We start from the raw sequence: 14,345 nt of genomic DNA on the forward strand, positions 1-14,345 counted from the left end.
TAGGGAAAGGCCGTGGAAAACTACTGGGAAAACTAGCCACTAGTACAATAGGCTACAGAGCTACAAATATATGTGTGAAGAATACGGAGAACATATAAAAGAAAAAAGGCAAAAACCAAAACGGCACCATGATGAGGTTTTTTATAAAATACAAATAGTTATGGAAAGAAGTTGTTTTTTTTTTTCCCTGAATAGGGAAATGTAGCTGAGAAATCTTAGTCTTTTTAAAATACAAGTTAAAAGTAGCCATACTGTCACCAAAAATCAGGAAATAAACTCTCCAACCAGCTTTTTAGGTAAGAAAGTCGACAGTGCTTTATTCAGCACTGAGGTACATGGGGAATCAATCCACCAATAATATACACCAATTATAAAAACTTCTAACTATACATTTTAGCAAACAAAGGAATTTGTGTTCATTGGCTACAAGTTACATAGTTCTACTAATTAGAATTCTATCCTCTATTGGTTAATGATTTCTTGCTTCTCATGCTAATTAGTCCACATTTTCAGTCTTTTTATTATCTTTTTCCCAGATAGGGAGAGTTTCAGAACAATTGCTGAATTGTCTTTTTTAGTTTCTTCCTTATCTCTGGTTTCTGCAAAATGTCCTTGTAGTCTATAACTTCTGCATTCCTGGTGCCCAGTTCTCAGCAATGTATCTTTCTCCCAGGGTTTAACTTCCTCCCCCAAGTCTGAGAGCACCAAAGCATGTCAAATGCTAACTTTAATTGTTTTTCTAATACATGGACATCGCCCAGAACTTGCCCATCAGCCACTATCTGTTTCACAGATTAAATGTCCCCTCTTGTTGATTAGGTCCCAACATTTTCCCCCACTACTGCATATACTCCTTTTTTAAAAAATATAACTTGTTTGGTAACAATATCAAGATTATTTAAATATAAATCTCCTTTCAAGCGGGGGATAAATATGTGTGTTTTGTATATTGGTGCTTTTTATATATTTCCTTTTCACAGATTTTTCCTCTGTTTTAGAGCAATGAAATATTTAAACTAATTGCAAGGTGATACTGCAAACCTGGGTCTGTTCAACAACTGCACTGCTTGACCTCATGTGGCTTGATCTCATGTGGCTTGATTTCCCTTTTAATCTAGTTTTTTGCAACTGAAGACTTATCAGCCTGTGATACATGTAGCTGACTGAATTTAAAACCCCTTAAAATTAACATGGTAAAGATGGAAGCACTCATAGAAGGGCAAGTTTCTCATTCCTTGAGTTTTGTACTGTCTTGAACTGGATTCCTGTCTTCTGAAGCAGTCTTATGGTTCCTGTGGAAGGTAGTTCTTTCACATCTTCAAAACCACAATTTCTTATTAATCTAAAAAAAAAATATATGGACAATAGTGCAATGTTCACAGCTGTAGGCTCTGATGTTGGAGGCAGTTTAGGAAGTTGCTGAGCTGAAATACTTTTTTACTCTCTCAGCAACTAGTAGACAAGACATCCCTCTAACCCTCTAAATCTTCCGGTTATATTTTCATTGAATAAAGCTTCTAACATGCTCTGCAACCACTTAAAAGATTCACTTACATGGCAGAGATGCAATTGTGAAATAAAGGCTTAAATCAATAGAATCAATGTTTCTAAACATCTAAAGAGTTGTAGCTATCTTTGCTTTTCATGTTCTCAGGACTTCTTTGAAAGCAAATTTTTACAAATCTGACCATGTAATTTTTCCTTCCCTGCCAGTATTCTTCTTTTAGTATTGGCTACAGAGGTAACATGATGTGGCATTTAAAAGTGATAGTGTGATGCAATTAAATTTCTAACATCTTCTCAAAACCTAACAGAGATAGAGATTACACAGTTGTGACAAGCCTAAAAAACAAAATGCCAAGTTAACTTCAGTCTTGGGCATGATTAAAATTCCTTACATCTGAGTATGGTGATGCACTACCATTTTTTCCCCTGACAGTCTAGATAAGTGCTTTTCAACCTTTTCAGTTAGAATACCTGTTAAAAATATCCAGTGAAGATTCAGGTTTCTTCAGAAATATGTAGATTGTTAGATATTGCAAGAACTTGTTTTATTTTTGTCAGACTTTAGAAAAGGCCATAAGGGGAAAATCACTGATCTCAACTACAAAATTTTAGTTAGAGCAACCTGTAGCCAAAACACTGCCTGATGTAAATGCAGTCACTTCAGTTGGCACTAAGCTAATTCAGGTAGAGTTGCTTTAAATTGACTGTGTGCTGATGACATTGCCTAATGTAAAAATGCTCCTTCAGAAGCACCACAATCTTGCACAGCTGTAACTTATTTATGTTAATGCCTTTAAGTGCGAAAATACTCTGGATTTGCTTGGGGATTATTCTTTATTCTTTGTTTAGCTTTGTAGAGCCATCACAGCTCAAAGGCACTGATGATTTTCCTCATGTTCATCAATAGCAGTGCTCATTAGCGGTAACTTAAACCTGAGCAAGATTCCTGAAGGTACAGAAATCACACAGGTGTTCTGGGGAGAGTAGTTTTAACATTGCAGTTGTTGAAATTATGATGTTAAGTGTAATTTTGTTTGTAAAAGCATTCTAGAATAACTGCTGAGGTGGGAGGAAGAAACTCATCTTGATTTTAATGTTTTATTATAAAATATTGTTTGTTTAAATACCTTTTCATAAGTGTCATTTCTAAGTGCTTAAGACTACTTAGGAGAAATTTAGGTCTGTTTTAAAGAACCATTAAAGTCAAGACATCCAAAATGGGATAATACACAAATCCAAAACCCTTTGCAGTACTAATTTGCCCTGGACCCACAAACCTCTTTTCTTTATATAGAACATAATTATTTATCTTCTTGCTATTTGCAGGTGCTCCTGACCCAACAGCAGGTGCTAGCATAGATGATGAAAACTGCTGGCATTTGGATGAGGAACAGGTCCAAGAACAGGTTAAACTCTTCCTCTCCCAGGGTGGATACCATGGATCAGGGAAGCAACTCAATTTGCTTTTTGCAAAGGTATGTTGAGTACTCAAACTTCCCTCTTTTCTCTCCCTCCCACTCCCCCATCCAGTCTGTACTTGTTCAGGTCTCACTCAAAGTCCTGTTGTTCTAAAACAAGACAAAGCCCTGGGAACATGATAGCAAGTTAATAATGCAATGGGATACAATCTGGTGTGTCTTTAGATTAGTTTAAGTATATGAAGTAGCATTTCAACTGTCTACAGCTTTGCTGTTCTCTTCCTTCCTACCCTCAAAATGTTGGAGACACCTGTAGAAATTATGGTCTTGCAGCAGCTTGCATAATACACCTGTGGATTAATTGTGGAAGAAGTGTGTTTGCAGAATTGCAATGAGATACTGAAACTAAAAATTGTTAAAATTGGGAAAGCAGCTTATTTTTTCTACTTAAAAATGTCACATAAAATATATAAATTATATGTCTTATTTAACAGAGGTGGAATGTTTAACACTTCAGCACATTGTCTGTACTATGGTTTGTTCTAAGGTTTTTTCAAGTTTATATTAAAAGACTAATTTCCTAGGTGCGAGAGATGCTAAAGATGAGAGATTCAAATGGAGCTCGCATGTTGACGTTGATAACAGAACAGTTCATGGCTGACCCTCGTCTGTCGCTTTGGACACAACAAGGAACTGCAATGACTGACAAGTATAGGCAACTCTGGGATGAACTGGGTAAATGCATAGACTTCAAAATCATTTAAGTGTTCATGTGTATAATGAAGAAACAATTACATATTTGGGGTATAAACTTATTGTGGTACTAGGTAAAGCAAGTTAGAATTTTCTTCAGGTTTGCTCGTTCAGTTAAGGTTGGATGAAATGGAATTTCTGATCTACTATATGAGACAATTAGAGTTGGAGGAGAGAAAGCATACTATGAAACAAGTATGATTGCAACAGGTTGTAAGTACCTGAGGAACTATAAAAAGAATACAACAAAAAGTGGAAATGTAGCTACACAACTGAGGGTAAGTATAGAAGCCACTAGAGCTAAACTGGAAAGCTTAAGGAAGAAATCAATTAACAACTAGAGAGAAATAGAAGGCAAAAAGAAAAGATTTATAAAGAGTATGAGAAGATAGCAACAAAGGAAAGCAGAAGTCCCTTACTGAGTAGGAAAGGAGATCAAGTAACAGAGGGCTATAACTAACACTGCTTTACAGGAAAGGTCAGTTGTGACCAGATATAACATGTACTATGGAGAGAAGAACACATGCTGAAATGGGGAAGGAATTATTTAAACTGTTGAAGTCTGAAGACACTTGCTTTAAAGTGTTCAAGAAACTCACGGAGAGTTTTGAACTGCTGCTTCAAAAGTTCTCAAAATATATATAGGAATTTGTGGCAGGAAAGGGACATTAAAAATAACTTGAAGGTAAATGTCACCAATATTTTAAAGGTGGGTAGGTGAGTAGAAAAAATAACACTAGAATGCTTGCACACCTTACCAAGATCTGAGTATCTCAGTTCAGTATCACTGAAAGAATGGGAGCTAAACTCCAGTGGTCTTTCTGGCCCTTGTGGTCCCTTTTGCCAAAGGTTACAATGAGAGCCATACTCACTAACCGTCATTCTATATGGATTGGATCAGTCAGGTGTATAAGGCCAAGCTGTTGGAACAGCCTCAGCCTCTCTTATTAACAATTCTAATACATTTGTGTGCTGTTCTGTCTGTTCCCACGATTTTCCTTTTCTGAGCAGATTGTATAAGGGATGGGCAATAATAGAAAACCGAGGAATATGTTTACGCCAGTAGCCTAAAGTTCCCAGAACTTCTTTACAAAAGATGAATTCTGCCTGTGCTCCATTTTTTTCAGGGTGTCCATAGGAACAGAAGTGGCTCTTTTAATCCAACAGACTCCTAAGAATTTAACTTCTTGTGCTGACCCTTGGCATTTTGATTCCAGAACAACCAATCCCAATTCAATTAGTGTTTCACTAATGTTTTTCATTGTGTCTTTTACACTTTCTTGATCATCTCCCCCTATTAGGTTGTCATCAATGTATTGGTATAATGTAATGTCAGGTGGAATAGGAATCTCTACTAAGACCTTAGCCAAGGCATTGTGAGAAATAGCAAGAGAATGTTTATAGCCTTGTGAAAGTGTATTGGATTCCCCTCTGTGTAAAGGCAAAATGTACTTTATCTTGTTCAGGGAGGGGAATAATGAAAAATATGTCCTTAACATTGAGGGCAGCCATCTAAGCATGAGCAGCACCTAGTAGCAATGTCACTATCTAGACAATGTTTGGAACTGTAGCAGTTAGAGGTGTGATATTAGCAGTTAACTGTCAATATACTGTGAAATGCCAGTGCCAGGTCAGTTTTTTTACTGGCCACACCAGTGAATTATAAAGCAAATTAGTCCTTTAAATGATGCCTCTTTTTTTTCCAAATCTGTCACCACCTCATCAATCCCCATAAGTGCTGCTGTTGGCATAGGGTACTGTTTTACATTAGTAATATTAGAAGGCAGCAATGGTATCGATGTCCCTAATGAATTGATAAAATTTTCCAAGCCTGAATCATCCCACATTCTTTCAGATTCTATTTGCATTCCCAGAAACCCAGTGCCTTCCACTGTGAAGCTCCACAGAGTTCCATCTGGGAGTTTCCAGGTTTGCTCATAAAGTAAATCAAATCCTAAAAGTTTTAGTTGGGCAGCCCCCACAAGCACTTCAACCTTAGTAAATAGTTTTTCCCCCAAGAGTCAGATGGAAATTTTTGCTGTTGGACATTCCTTTATTATACCATCAATTCTGGTAAAATTTTTACGGTCACTGGGTATAATTTCCAAAACATTTGCTGCTTACTTTGTAATCACTGACATTTGGGGGTCTGTTGCCGGTTATTTTGGGGGTTTTCGTGAGACCCCGAGACTGCCCCAGCAGTCCTTGGCGACAGTACACACTTTCAAGCCTTGCCCAGATAGAATCTGGCTTGCAACACTCCCTCAAGCCAGCAGAGTAAAGAGATCGGAACATGAAGAGAGGCACAATTCCATAGTTTATTCTATGAAGGTATCCAGTCTTAGCATATTCAACGGTTGGGGTTTCTAAAGGGCCTTTTCTATGTTTTGGGGGTTTTACATTTTGAACCAATAACCAAGGGAGTTCTAAATGTTAACCAATCCACGAACGACTTTAGATTCAAAACTAACCTATTAATACAAAAGGAAAATGAACCACTAATATTACAAAAAGATAACACAGGGGTCTACCAAGGGGGGCTGAATTCCTTTTGGTATTAGTCACTAAGAAAGCAGTTTCTTATCTTTAAGGTATCATCTTCCATGGGGCCTGTTCCAGGGACACAGAGAGGTTTTCTGCTTTGGGAATGTTTTCTGCTCCCTCCACAGGGGTCCCTGTGTCAATTAGAAATTTAACCATAATTTTTTACGGTCTGACTTGAATATCAATAGAAGGTTCAGGGTATTTGCCTTGGAGCCAATGTACTGTTAATACCCACCAAGCAGGCTCAGGTGCTTTAACAAGGGTTATCTGACCCATCCCATCCAGCATCCATAATTCACTATTTCCTGCACGAATTCACTCCAGGTAGCTAAACGCATCATCTGCCCCCAGCCCCCTGGATGCCCAGGAACTGTGCCATTTTGGACACGAATCTGCTGCATTTCATCCTGAAAGTTTGCTACAAACGTCTTGAGACTGTTCGGAAGACCTCGAATAGAATGGGTTAAGCTGGCTGAATCGATAGGGGCTAACATAGGAGACCTTCTAAGCCTGTCCCTCTCATACATAGTCTGTATACAAACTGTTTTCTGCACAGAAGCTGCGAGATAAGAGAATCGAGCAGTTTTAATAACCAGTGGATCTCCCCTATCCTGCAGATCTATTCCTCCTGCCCAATATACCACCTGTGCAGTTAAAGAATAATTGTGATCTTTGGGAGTGGTGGTTAGAAATACGCCAGGACCCCAATAGCTTCCAGCTTCTTCCTCACTTGATAAAATCCAATCCCCTCTGGTCAGAGAGACTCACCACACATATTCCATCTTGGAGAGGGGGATTGGCTCATTAGCAGTTCTAATTTTTTTTCTTGCAGATATTTTTCTTGTTTTTCTACTGCAGCAAATTAATTTTTAAGTTTCCAGTTTCCACAAAAAGGGAGTTTATGCAAATTTCCTTTTTTTCTCTAATTCCTTTCAAAGGCCAATAATGCTTTTAGCAGATTGTTTTCAAGCTGAATCACTGAATATACCAGACTTGGAATTTTTTGGAATGGCAAGCATTCTTTAGCCTCTTATTTTGCATGGGATAGACAAGTACTTAATATAACACAGATAATTCCCTTTTCCAGCTTTTAGTTTCTGTTCTGTTAGATACTGCTCAATATGCATTATCATAACTTTCCAAAACTTTTAACTCAGTCTTTCCTAGCTTGTGAGGGTGCACACTTACATTTCTGTAGCAGTTTATCCATGGCAATCCTGCCAACTACGCCAATATTCTGTTGGATTAAGGGTATACAAATTTGGCAGAAAATAACCTCCCTTGCATTCTAGCTGGTCCTCAGAGATCATAGGGGTTGGGTGCAGCTGGGCTAAATTCCTGATTATAACCAATTCAGCACTATAAGTCTGATCAATTTTGATAAGAATAATTTCTCAAGCACAGATGCACAAATAGTGGGATTTACCAATCCAATAATATAGGTCTGTTTGCTTCTGGGCTGTCTGACACTTGCTAAGCAGGTCTAGGCAGCTTCTTTGAAGCTGCTCTCTTGGCTTTTCTAATTCAGTTTCATTTATTTGAACTACCTTTTCTCCTATAACCAGTCTTACTGCTTCTAGTCTTCACTAGATCTGCAAAACTCCTGGAGTGGTGTTTCTCATCTCAGATGTCTCTGGTCAGCGTGCGCTTCTCTTGTATTTACAATACGATTATTAAAATTATTGGAGAAAGGCCTCTGCCTGAATAAAGGTGCAAATGAGACCATATGTCAAAGCCAATAGTATGGATTTTATTTAAAAGTAAATGTGAGGGGGAGAGAGAGAGAGAGAAAGAAATAGAAAAAGAGGTGGTGGGGGGGAGAGAGAGTGAAGGAGACAGATAAAGTAGAAAACCTCACCACTCCATGGATCCCGATGGAGTCTCGTTGATCATCTTTTTCTGGTCCTGTCAGTGGTGAGGGTCCAGCGACTCACAGAGTTCAATGGATTAATATATGTTTGGGCTAGGTGGGAATGCCCAGTGTCTTCGTTTGAAAGACAGGTATTTGCTAAGGAAAGGCAAGAGCCCCCTTCCTGAGATGCAGAATGCAACCCCCTCCCTTTTAGTTATTTTAGTTTTAAATCAGAGGCCTTCAGGCAGGAGATGTGGGGATAAGAATAACAGTTCTTTACTGATATCTAACAAGGCAGAAAACAACAACAGCTATAAAAATTGACAACAGAACAGAACAGTATAGCTCAGTTCCAGTCCCTTTTGGCCGCAGGCCATCTCCCTGCGCTCAGTTACCGGTGCTGTGGGCAGGGCAGGTCCCGCGCAGTCGAAGAGGGCTGGGTGATGGTGGCAGCGGCCCAGGGATGAGAGGGATGGGGAAAGTGACTCCCTGCTCACGGTGTCGGTCGTGGTGCTCGGCAGAGTGTCCGGAGGTAGTAGGGTGAGGTGGGAGAGCAGCAGAGCGATGTCCAACTGCAGGGCACGTGGATCTCAGCGCTGGGGTGGCAGGGGAGATGCCAGATCCGAGCACGGGGCGTCCTCTCCCTCCACGAGCCAAACATGAGAGAGTTCCAGCCCGCTCCCGACCCCCTTCCCACCTTTCCTTTTTCCGGTTCCCCCCCCCTCCCTGCGAGAGAACATTACCTTAAGGTGTAGCCACTTAGCATAACAATGGGAGAAATTCCACAGAAAGAAAAGGGAAGCATTCAACCCCCAACACCTAGGTACCTCCCCTGGTGGACAGGCAAGTTTGACACTGTCTCTTGCAACAGACTCTCGAACTGTTGCATCACTGTATCCCATGCAGTCCTCTGGTAGAAGGTTTCAGGAATGAGTCTGGGGGGGGCACTTCAGGTGTCTTTGATGGTTTATGACATCTCCTCACCTGCCTCTTACATGAATGTCCTGTGTGCATGTGGCCTTCCTGAGGTGGGAGTGTTTTACAACTGAGCTGGTTTGTGTTGAGGGACATTGGGTGTTAACTTCCTCTGACCAGAGGTTATACCACACATCCAAAATCTGCCCTTCTCCTCCCTCTGTTGGGGGGGAGCATGTGCAAACCTAGCCCCAGCAGATGGGTCTGCGTACTATGCACCCTTCCCTGCCCCACAATCCCAGCCAGAGCTGATTTCAGTATAGCGTCTGGGTTTGGCTTTCTTGTGGATACATTCTTCCCCCTCAGCCTTGTTTACTTCTCCCTAGACCTGAAATAATTGGACAATATTGTCACCTTTATCTTATCTCAAGTTTCCTTAGGCAAGGCTTAACTCAGTCCAAAGTTCCAGTCAAGAGACATATTTATGGAGAGGTGGGCTTTAGTGGTCACAGTTTTTTTATACAGTTTTGCCATAATGGGCAAAAAGTCCTCCATAACAATGTTTAAGCCATTAACCATAACATTTCAGTCTCTCACACTTCTATAATGTGACTGCCTGGGGCCTGGGATCAGAGCCCCTGGCTGCCACGACGTGCCTGGATAGGAAGTCCTGCAAGGAACAGCGTTTCCTGGTGTCTCAGGAAGGTTTCAGCCATGAGGTACCTCTATGCAAACAATGCCTGGAGTTCAGACGATCAGCTCTTATAGTGATTTCAGCTCACCTCGTGAGGTACCTCTGGCTGGCGCAGAGAAAGGAGATCAGGAGTGCTGTATGGGGTTCCACAGGGTTCTTTATTTTCTTCTCGAAGGGGTCCAGGAACAGCAACAGTCCACTGGACTGAGTAAAAGCGGGTTTTTTTATAGGGTCAGTGTGGCTTGGAAAAAGGACCAATGGCTTAGGGGTTTGGGAAAATGACCAATAGTTTTACAGGGAGATAAAGCAGGGGGCTTGAAAGCGGGGAAATGTTTCTTAGATTAGTCACTCTGACTAAGCAATTCTTATCTAAGGAATGTCTCTCCAAGGAGGCCTCTCTAGGGTCTCTACTCCTTCCACACTATAAAGCAGTCTAATACTGTTCTATATTAGAGATACAGGTTGCAAGACTCCATTTAGAGCTTAAATATAAATACAAATACATGCTGGAACTGGTTTTCTAAGAGTGTAGTAGAATAGTTTGTACATGTAGGAGAATAGTTTGTAAGGTTAGTGCAGAAGACAATCTTTCCCAATGAATTACAGCTGTACTGATTATCAAGAATCAGAAACAGCCTTGCCTTCCTGTCTTGGTTTAATTTAATTTCCTGGCCAACGCACCAAATAATGTCATAGTTTTGATTTGCTAATTTAAATATACTCATTTTCTGTTGTGAGACAGAACCAGGAGCAGAAGCAGGGCAAGCCTAAAACTTAAAAATAGTATAAAAAGAAATTTATTAACTACACAAAGAAGGAAAAAAGCAAATTCAGAATAAGATTTTCAGAGTACTCCTTCCTTCCCTCTCCCAACCTTCATAACAACAAAAAAACCATACAAAAAAACTACTTCAGTCAGTTCCCAGCTTAAATAGTCCTTTTTTCAGTTCACTTCACAGAGAGAAGTTTCCTCTTGTCAAGCTATAGGGATTTTTCCACAAGAAGGAAGAAAACAGTCCTCTCGTGATTTCATTTTCACGATTTGCATCTGCCCGGGAACCTGCAATCGTGGCACTCCTCCCAACTCCACAGCCTTCCCAGAGCTGTGCATGTGGGCCATGTCTGTCTCATGGGGTATTACTTTTAAGAATGAAATGTTCCAAAGCAAAGGTTCTCTTCATCTCTTTTCTCTCTGTTCATGCTTCATCCTCAGAAAACCAAGATGCCCTTCTTTCCTCGGGGAAGAGATTCTCAACACAGGTGCTTTTTGGTCAAATGATCTATTAAATGGAACATCTCCAACCCCCCATGTCTTTCTCCATGGTTTATAGGAATATTCAGTGTAGCATCAGTTCATCCCTACAACGTACAAAAGGATTTTTCAGCCATCTTCACAGCATTTCCTCATTCTCCTTCATCTAAAAAACTTAGCTCTTGCTTCACTGACTTCAGAATATCTCCTTTTTTCCCTTCTCACTCCAGAAAGGATTAAAAAGTCTGCAGGTATTATCTGAGCATTGAAGGAGTTAAGATTTTGAACAGGGAAAAGAAAAAAACCAAGGCTACAATGCTGGAGCTTTGCCAGGACCTCGGAAACCCAGTCATGCTGGAAAAGGAGGGGGGGGAAAGTGGCTGGGATCTTAAATCAGCCTGAGTCTCCCTAGCCACTGTCCATGGCCACCCCCTCCTCTCTGCCGGGCCATGCCAGCTCCCCAGACAGGGGGGCCCGGGCCTTCCCCCCTGCCAGGCCCGCAGGCCTGCAGTGGGACCAGGCCAGGGACCTGTTACCTGCACTGCCGCCAGAAAGAAAAAGACTCAGTTCCAGATTACCTCCTTCAAAATGTGTGTTCACGGAGCAAACTAAGTTTCTCCAATTGGTTCTTCACGCTGTCAATAACCAAACCAGCCTTCAGTTGATCCCATTGATGCTTTGAGAAACTGGAACAGAGGCTACACACAGAGTTGAGGGGAATAAAATGGGTATTTATTTATTGGGTATTTATTACTGACTGCTTTACCGCAATACAGAGTAAGTATAACCAAAATGCAATCAGAACACTTTTTTTTTCCCCACTTTCTCGAGCTCCATGTTGGGCGCCAAAAGTGTTTGTCCTAGTTTAGGACAAATTTGGAAGGCAACCTCTGAATGAGGTCCCTCTAGGAAAAAAAAAGAAAAGATTCCAAGCAGTCTGCCCCCCAGTCGGCTTGGGGTAAAAAAGAGAAAGAAAAAAAAATGGAGACAAGTGGAAAAAAAAAGGAAACTGTTTATTCAACAGGCAACACACCTCCCAGCACAAAAATGTACAATATCAAACAGCAAAACCTCTCACCTTTCCGAAGAGATGACAGATTTAGAAGAGTTCTTTTTGTGGACAGCCCGGCTCACTCAGTCTGTTCTCAGTCCCTCCTGTCCTGAGGAATGCTGCGGCCCAGGCCAGGCCTGGTGGGCCACAGCTGTGAGCTCCTGGTGCTCTTCTGGGTTTTCAGTCCAGAGCAGGTTCAAGCAGTTCCAGGAAAACAGAAAAAGGAAAAAAAAACAATCCAGGGGGCTTCTCTGCCTCAGCTAGCCAGAAAACTAACCAAGAGCAAAGGAGAGCTCTCCCTGTCTCTGTCCACCACAGACAACACAGTCCGAGTGCAGGAATGTGGGAGAACCAGTGCAGTCTCTGATAACAAACTGCACTTCTTCTTTTCCCCCCTTCACTCCTGGAACCAGTCTTAAAGTTGCAGAATTTAATATTCAACACCAACAGAACAGATGATTTGGGGATATAGGCATCATACAGTCACCCCAAGACAGAGGCCTACAAAAGGCCTATGAAAGCCACACCCTAGCAATATGAGTGCCACAGTCATGACCCCTGCCTGGATGGCTCCAAGATGGAAGCAAAGGAGGAGTTGGTCATGAGTTCTCACACCTTTATAGGTTTCAGTCCATTTGCATGCAGGAGTCAACTATCCAATTAATAGTCTCAAATAGGGAAGTTTCACCCTCCTTGCTTGCTTGTGTGTCCGCCCTCCTCTTTTCACGCTTAGGGCTTGAAGTTTAAAGATACTGTCCTGGAGTCCCTAGCTGGAATTGGGCTGTTTTGTCTTCATCACCCAAGCACAACGGAAAAGTGCATCCAAGCAGAACAGAACAGAAAACTTAAAACTTAAAGATATCACCATCAGACTCAGAGGAGGCTTTTCTCATAGAGAAAAACCTATGAGTCTGTCCTTCCTCAGGTGAAACTAGCACACTGCCCAATGAGGATGGATGTTATAAAAGAGTGGGTTCACTGGCCACAAGTTACAGTTCTAGCTGGAGCTTGAGAACAAGAGTCTGCTGCAGTTTGGGATGGAGTCTACTGGCTGTTCTGTGAGGAGGTAAGGGACGTGGTTGTGCAAGGGACAGATAAGGTAAGAAGGTGCTGTGTGAGGGACAGACAGGGTTTGGCGGCTGGGTAAGGGACAGCTTGGGGTGTAGCCAGTCCTGCAGAAGGGAGAAGGAAACTTGCAGAGAGGAGAGAGGGAGTCAGTGCTGTGTGGAGTTGCCTGTAAGAAAATGTGTCAGTACTATGTGAAGCAGCTAATGAGGAAAGGAGTCAGAGTTGCCTGAAAGAATTACCTGGAAAGAAGGCATGAAAAGTTTTTAATAAAGGACTGATGATAGTGCCAGTTGAGTCTGTCTCAACATAATTACTACAGAAGAGTATTCTAAGAATTTTATGAAGAAAAAGCCCTCTTCTCTGTTTTCCCATTTCCTATTCTGTGAGTGATTTTGCAGATGTAGGTGATATCAGTATAGTTACCTGTTCCTAATAACAGAGACAAATAAGATAATAATCAACAGACTGGAGATAGCAAACTTTGAAGCTGTTAAAAAGAAACTTGTTTGTTCAAGGCAACACTAGTTCATGTAGTTCATTATCAGATGGTGTTTCATTAAGAGTATAGGAATTTAGCAGTAAGTAAACCCCCTCATATTCCAGCTGGTCCTCAGATCAGAGGGACTGGGTGCAGCTGGGCTTAATTTCTGGTTAGAACCAATTTGGCTCTATAAGTCTGGTTGAGTTCAGTAGGAACTTGCATGAGCACAGATGCACAAATAATGCATTTTATTAGTTCAGTACTGTAGGTTTGGTCGCATACTATAAATTTTTGGCCTGTCCCAATGGGATAGAACAATTGCATGTTATAGGTGGTGTTTGGTGGTGTCAGTCATACACGTGTTACATGTCTCATTCTTTTCCTCATTTGCATTCCAGGGGTTATGAAAGATAATATGTGAATGGGGCTTAATGAGGGTCTCAGTTACCTTTGGTCAGATTTTATAGTTGGCAAAAGAGGTACAATAAGCATTTTGGTCCTCCTCCACATGCTGAGGCAGCAGTGAAGGCTGTCTGACCTTCATCAGAGGGTTTTGTGTGCATCCTTATCTCTTTAATGGACCAGTGTGAGGTTAGACCTCCGGGTGCTCTTAGGCACCCACACTGTCGGGTTATTTTCTTCAAAAAGCCAAGCAAGTTAATAGTTATTATAAAGTTATTTATTGCAGAAGCACATCAGTCTCAAAGGCAAAAACAAAGCAAAGCAATGGCAAAAAGTGCATGGCATTAAAAGCAATGGCGTAAAGCAAGTGGCAATGGCAAAATGCAGGTGGCAAAATGCAATGGCATAA

At 41.3% G+C, this 14,345-nt stretch overlaps 1 protein-coding gene across 2 annotated transcripts in view; it reads left to right on the plus strand.

The window, feature by feature from the left end:
* The window catches only part of LOC148220403 (zinc finger SWIM domain-containing protein 6), a 284,732-nt gene that overhangs the window by 191,756 nt on the left and 78,631 nt on the right, over positions 1-14,345 (plus strand). For both annotated transcript variants that reach the window (XM_088155656.1, XM_088155655.1), the window contains exons 3-4: positions 2,833-2,981; positions 3,509-3,659. In XM_088155656.1, the coding sequence (XP_088011782.1) occupies positions 2,833-2,981; positions 3,509-3,659 (300 nt within the window). The remainder of the gene's footprint in view (positions 1-2,832; positions 2,982-3,508; positions 3,660-14,345) is intronic.

The sequence above is a fragment of the Sturnus vulgaris genome, chromosome W (assembly GCF_052056855.1).
Source record: "Sturnus vulgaris isolate bStuVul1 chromosome W, bStuVul1.hap1, whole genome shotgun sequence".
NCBI classification, from domain to species: domain Eukaryota; kingdom Metazoa; phylum Chordata; class Aves; order Passeriformes; family Sturnidae; genus Sturnus; species Sturnus vulgaris.